The following is a 6,202-nucleotide window of genomic DNA, read 5'->3' on the forward strand; positions in this document are numbered from 1 at the left end:
GGAGCACCGAGAGGCACCGAGCGGTACCGGGCGGTACCGGCACCGAGCGGCACCAGAACCGAGCAGCACCGGGTAGCATCGGGCCGCACCGAACCGCACCGAGCAGCACCAGTACCGAACCTCACCGAGCAGCGCCGAGCGGCACCGAGAGGCCCCGGGCAGCACCGAACGGGACCGGGCAGCACCGAACGGGCCCGGGCAGCACCGAGAGGCCCCGGGCAGCCCCGCACCGAGCAGCGCCAGCTCCGCGCAGCGCAAGGCGGGCCCGCAGGCACCTCCCCCGGGGAGGAGCCGCTGGCACCACCTGGCACCTCGGCACGGGGTGGTCACCCCGGCAAGGTCACCCGGGCCCGCTCTGCCCCCGCGCCGGGCGAGGAGGAGCTTTGCTCTGCAAAGCCTTCGGCCGGTTCTCCCGGGACGGACAAATCCCGTGCCAGGCCCTGCCCGCGGCTACCGCGCCCTCCCCGGCCCCGGGCGGGTTCCGGTAATCCCGGGGGATCCGGCTGTCACTCTCCATGGAGTGACAGAACCTTTAAGGTCGCCCAGGATTGAGGATCCTTTTCCCAATCGCAGCCGCGGTTCTTTGAGGTTTCCAGGTGCTGAGCTCCTTCCTAAAGAGCTTAAAGGGAATCATGGAATCGCTCGGGTTGGAAAAGCCCTCCAAGGTCAGCGAGTGCAATCATTAACCCGGCACTGCCGTGTCACCGCTCAGCCGTGTCCCCAGGTGCCACATCCACACGTTTTCCGCATGGCGACTCCAAACCTCCCCGGGCAGCCCGTGCCAGGGCCTGACCACCCTTTCCATGAAGGAATTTTCCCAATATCGAACCCAAACCTCTCCTGGCCCAGCCTGAGGCCGTTCCCTCTCCTCCTGTCCCTGTTCCCTGGGAGAAATCCCGACCCTCCCCCCCGCCCCCGACTGTCCCCTCCTATCAGGGAGTTGTGCAGAGCCACAAGGTCCCCCCGGAGCCTCCTTTTCTCCGGGATAAACATTCCCAGCTCCCTCAGCCGCTCCTGGTGCTCCGGCCCCATTCCTGGACACGATCCAGCCCCTCCATTCCCTTCTTGGGAAGATCCCAAAACCGACCCCAGGATTTGGGGTGTGCCCTCAGCAGTGCCCAGCACAGGGGCAGCAGCGCTTTGGCATCCAGAATGTTCCTCCAGAGCCATCCCTGTGCCCCAGGAAGTCTGGGATGGTGCACATGTGCAGGATATCTCCCATTCCAAGGGTAATCCGGGATAAATCCGATCTTTATCTGCCATTTGCTCCCCTCGCCCTGGGCCCTGACAGATGTTGTGACTCCAACCCCAGCTGCCTCCCTGCTCCTCCTCTCCTTCCCCACACATTCCCACGTGCAGGAATCCTGGAAATCTCCTGCAGGGAATGCCGTGATTCCCAGCGGGATGCCCGGAGCAGGGGATTTCCTGCTGCTGCTGGGAACGAGCAAACACAGCTGGGGCTGGCGGCTCCTCCAGACAGGTCCCCGGGGATCCTTGCTCCGGCATCCCCTTGGGAATGTCCTGCTGGACAGGGATTGTGGCTGGGCCATTCTTCCCGGGAGGGAGAATCCATCTTCCTGGATGTGGCCAGAATCTCCCAGTATGAAACCTTGGAGCAGCTTCCAGGGCCTCAATGGGCTCCAGGAGAGCTGGAAAGGGATTTGGGACAAGGGATGGAGGGACAGGACACAGGGAATGGGTTTAAAATGGGATAGGGTAGGGTTGGATGGGATATGGGGAAGGAATTCCTCCCTGGGAGGGTGGGGAGGGGCTGGGATGGAATTCCCAGAGAAGCTGAGGCTGCCCCTGGATCCCTGGAAGCGTCCAAGGCTGGGTTGGAGCACCCTGGGATAGTGGGAGGTGTCCCTGTCCCTGGATCACCTTTAAGGTCCCTTTCTAACCCGAACCATTCCGTGATCCCACAGAAACATCCCCAGACCCCAAAACCATTCCAGCTTCCAACCAGATAAAAATTCCGGGAAGTTTCGGCTTCCTGCCCATTCCCATCACGTCTTTTGCTGCGGGAGCTGCCCACGGACACGATCCCGGTGTCCGAGACAGCCTCAGGCACCACATCCCATCATCCAACACCTCCAGAGCAGGAGATGACGGAGTTATCACCAAGGGACAGCCTTTCCCGAGGCTTGGAGACAACCGGGAATGACAAATCCATAAATCCATAAATCCATAAATCCATAAATCCATCTGTTCTGTCATCATCAGGATCCTGGACAAGCCGTGGGAGGAAGGATGAGATGGGAGCTCGGATAAGGATCAGAACTCCTGCGCTGCCAAAGGGATGAAGCTGAAGGAATAATTCCCTGTTCCCCCAGCTGGAGCCACCTCCTCCAGCACATAAAATACGGGAAAAGCTGGAATATTGCTGCAGGGAGAGCGCTGTCTCCATGGGAGCCGCCACTCCCGGGAAAGGGAATCTGGATTAAAGACAAGGTGGGATTTCTTGGAGCTTCCCAACCATCCCGTGAACGGTTTGGGATTCAAGGAATCTCCACGTTTTTCAGGGAAAATGGCCCCATCTGGGAGGTTTGATGCAGGTTAATGAATCCCTCTGGAAAAAATCCCGAGGGAATTCGGCTGAGCAGCCTCCCCAGTGAGGGACAAACCCCAAACGTGACAAAAACCAGGAGCTGTCCCCAAATCTGCTGGGAGCTGGGAAGAATCCCCATCCTGAAGCTCCTAAAATCCCGGTCAAACTAACAGGGTGATCGTGGAAAAGGAAATTAAGGATCGGGACGGGGTTTTTTTGAGCACTTTGGATGGGATTTTACCTCCATGGTTCATTCCTGAGGAGGGGATCCTGGATCCCGGGGTTATTCCTGGTGAGTGACAGCACAGGGGACCAGGATTTGGAGAGGGAAAAGTGATTCCATGCAGGAATGCGCCCTTGGAATGGCAAATGAGGGGTGAGGGGTGTGGGATTTTCCCGAGCCACCCCTAATTAGGGTGGTGTTTCCAAGCCCTTGTCACTCAGGGCGGGTTTTGCTTCCCGGGATTCCGCATCCCGAATTTCTGGGATAACAGCTGGAAACCAGGAGGGTGCTTTGGTGTCAAAATTTAGGATCGAAAATCAGCCCCAGTTGGTTTAAAGGGGAAAAAAAACCAGGAAAATCTTGAGATGCTCCAAGTTTCCTGCTCATTAACCAGGCGGTTTTCCAAGGAAAATGGAAATTGGCCTCGCTGGGAAAAACTGAGCGGTTGAAAGGAATCCAGGGCTGTGTTTGGGAGTGGAAAAATGGGATTTTGGGGCATTCACGGGGGATGAAAATTCACATCTTTAAAGGAGAAGAGCAGGAAGGGACTGGGAATGGAAATGTGATATGGGAATTGGAGGTGGGAGGTGCCTCTGGCTGGAAAAGAATCCCAGGAAACAAAATTTTCCGAGGTATTTTGAGGCAGCGAAGCTCCCCGCAGCTTTCACTGGGATCGCCCGGCTTTGGGGTGGGAAAAATCCCAACAAATTCTGCAGGGAAGGAGGATTTGATATTCCTGCACTTCCCCGGCACGTGCCCAGGGACACCCGTTATCCAGGGACACCGATGATCCAGGGACACGCAGTTATCCAGGGACACCCAGTTATCCAGGGACACGCAGTTATCCAGGGACACCCAGTTATCCAGGGACATTCATTATCCAGGGACATTCATTATCCAGGGACACGCAGTTATCCAGGGACACACGATTATCCAGGGATATCCATTCTCCAGGGACACCCAGTTATCTGGAGACACCCAGTTATCCAGGGACACCCATTTTCCAGGGACACCCATTTTCCAGGAACACCCAGTTATCCAGGGACACCCATTCTCCAGGAATATCCATTCTCCAGGGATATCCATTCTCCAGGGACACCCATTCTCTAGGAATTTCCATTTTCCAGGCACACCCATTCTCCAGGGACACCCAATTATCCAGGGGCACCCATTCTCCAGGAATATCCATTCTCCAGGGTCATCCATTTTCCAGGGACACCCAGATATCCAGGGACACCCATTCTCCAGGGACACCCAATTATCCAGGGACACCCATTCTCCAGGGCCATCCATCATTATCCAGGGACACCCATTTTCCAAGGGCACCCATTCTCCTGGAACACACAGTTTTCCAGGGACACCCATTCTCCAGGAATATCCATTCTCCTGGGACACCCAGTTATCCAGGGACACCCAATTATCCAGGGACACCCATTCTCCAGGGCCATCCATCATTTTCCAGGGACACCCATTCTCTAGGAATATCCATTTTCCAGGGACACTCATTTTCCAGGGACACCCATTCTCTAGGAATTTCCATTTTCCAGGGACACCCATTCTCCAGGGCCACGCCAGACGTGCTGCGGGCACACGCCGCCCCTGTCCCCTCTATGCCATCCCTGGCTGTCACTCAGAGGGAGGGCAGCTGGAAAAGCCGGGAATGCAGCGGCGGCCTCCTCTCTTCCCGGGAGAGCCCTCGGGAATCCCGACTCTGACATACCTGGGAATTCACGTACCTGCCCGGCTGCTCTCCGGCTGGCTCAGGAGGGGGTTCAGGGACAGCCCGGATGTCAGGGGGCTCCCGAAAATGTGCGAGGAAGGGAGGCTGAAGGTGGAACCCGCCAGGGAAAACACCTGCACGGGAAAACAGGGACAGGAGGCTCAGGGAAGCGGCTCCTCAGGGAATAACCTCGTTGTTCCAGCTCTTCCCAACTCCCGCCGGAGAGAGAGGTAAAAATATCTCCTGGAAGTCTGGCGAGAGGCTTGGAATGCTCCCAGCGCTGTCTGGGAGCTGGGAGGAGGAAGGAGCCGTGGGAATGGTGTGGATCCAATCGCTCTTCCCGGTGGGACAGCTCCCGGAGAGCTCCCGGCAGGGATCGGCTCCATGTGCCGGCACGGGCAGGGGACACAGCGGGGACACGCCGGGAGCTGGGTATGGGGATGGCAGGGATGGCACTGGCGGAGGGATCCAGGCAGGGGCCAGGCGGGATCCAGCACAGGATCCAGCAGCAGATCCAGAGAAGATCCAGCACAGGATCCAGCATGGGATGAAGACAGCATCCAGGCAGGATCCAGCCAGGATTTGGCCAGGATCCAGCACCAGATCCAGGCAGGATTCAGCCAGGATCCAGCACAAGATCTGGCGCAGAATCCAGGACAGGATTCAGCACAGGATCCAGACAGATTCCAGACAGGATCCAACCAGGATGGAGGCAGGATCCAGCACAGAATCCAGACAGGATCCAGCCAAGATCCAGCAGAGAATCCAGCTAGGATCCAGACAGATTCCAGACAGGATCCAGCACCAGAACCAACCAGGATCCAGCCAGGATCGAGCCAGGATTGAGACAGGATCCAGCACAGATTCCAGACAGGATCCAGCACCAGAACCAACCAGGATCCAGCCAGGATCGAGCCAGGATTGAGACAGGATCCAGCACAGAATCCAGACAGGATCCAGCACAAAATCCAGCACCGGATCCAACGTAGAAACCAGCACCAGATCCAGCCAGGATTGAGACAGGATTCGGCACAGAATCCAGCGGAAATCCAGGCAGGATCCAGCACACACTGAGAGCCATCTCCGGTGCCTGCCGGAGCATCGGGAAGCTCCCAAGCAGCGGGAAACGCCCTTTGAGTCTCCCATCCCATCCCTCCCATCCCACCCACGTCCAAAACAAAACCCCCAAACCAACCGCTCCTCCGTGCCCATCCCCACCCTGCTCTCCCGAATCCCAGCCCTTTCCCGGCCCTTACCTGCGTGGTGGAGCCGGAGGAGGAGGAGGAGGCGGGGATGGAGCTGGCGAAGGGGGAGCGGCTGAGCTGCGGCAGGGCCGAGGAGCTGCCCTGGTGCGGGAGGAGCCCCGAGGGCAGCGGGGTGCTGCACACCGCCCGCAGCGCCGCGCCCAGCGGGATCGGGTCCTTGTTGCTCGTGTAGATCCCTGCGGGAGCACAGCGGCGGGGAGACGGCGTTCGTTCTTATCCTCCCTATCCCAAGGGGCAGGGAGCCGCGATTCCTTCTTATCTTTCCTATCCCGAGGGTTACGGAGACGGGGCTCGTTCTTATCCCGCCTCTCCCGAGGGTTATGGAGACGGGGTTCGTTCTTATCCTCCCTATCCCAAAGGTCAGGGAGGCGGGATTCCCTCCTGTCCCTTCTCCCAAGAGTTAAGGAGTCACGATTCCCTCCTGTCCCCATTTCCAGAGGGTTAAG

The 6,202-nt window shown here is 58.2% G+C and overlaps 1 protein-coding gene and 1 long non-coding RNA gene across 4 annotated transcripts in view; one reads left to right on the top strand and one right to left on the bottom strand.

Moving 5' to 3' along the window:
- MLLT6 (MLLT6, PHD finger containing) overlaps positions 1-6,202 on the bottom strand; it is a 19,501-nt gene that overhangs the window by 7,275 nt on the left and 6,024 nt on the right. For all 3 annotated transcript variants that reach the window (XR_006016044.1, XR_006016045.1, XM_042028009.1), the window contains exons 4-5: positions 5,748-5,932; positions 4,508-4,625 (exon numbers count right to left, since the gene is read on the bottom strand). Coding sequence is in view for 1 of the 3 variants with exons in the window: in XM_042028009.1 (XP_041883943.1) it covers positions 4,508-4,625; positions 5,748-5,932 (303 nt within the window). In the remaining 2 variants the exon portion in view is untranslated. The remainder of the gene's footprint in view (positions 1-4,507; positions 4,626-5,747; positions 5,933-6,202) is intronic.
- On the top strand, positions 444-2,466 carry LOC121664606. The gene is made up of 2 exons (XR_006016046.1): positions 444-665; positions 2,224-2,466. It is a non-coding gene; the product is annotated as an uncharacterized LOC121664606 (long non-coding RNA).

The sequence above is a fragment of the Corvus kubaryi genome, unplaced genomic scaffold (assembly GCF_017639235.1).
Source record: "Corvus kubaryi isolate FWS band 111438036 unplaced genomic scaffold, C.kubaryi_AGA036_p1.0 37301, whole genome shotgun sequence".
In the NCBI taxonomy this organism is placed as follows: domain Eukaryota; kingdom Metazoa; phylum Chordata; class Aves; order Passeriformes; family Corvidae; genus Corvus; species Corvus kubaryi.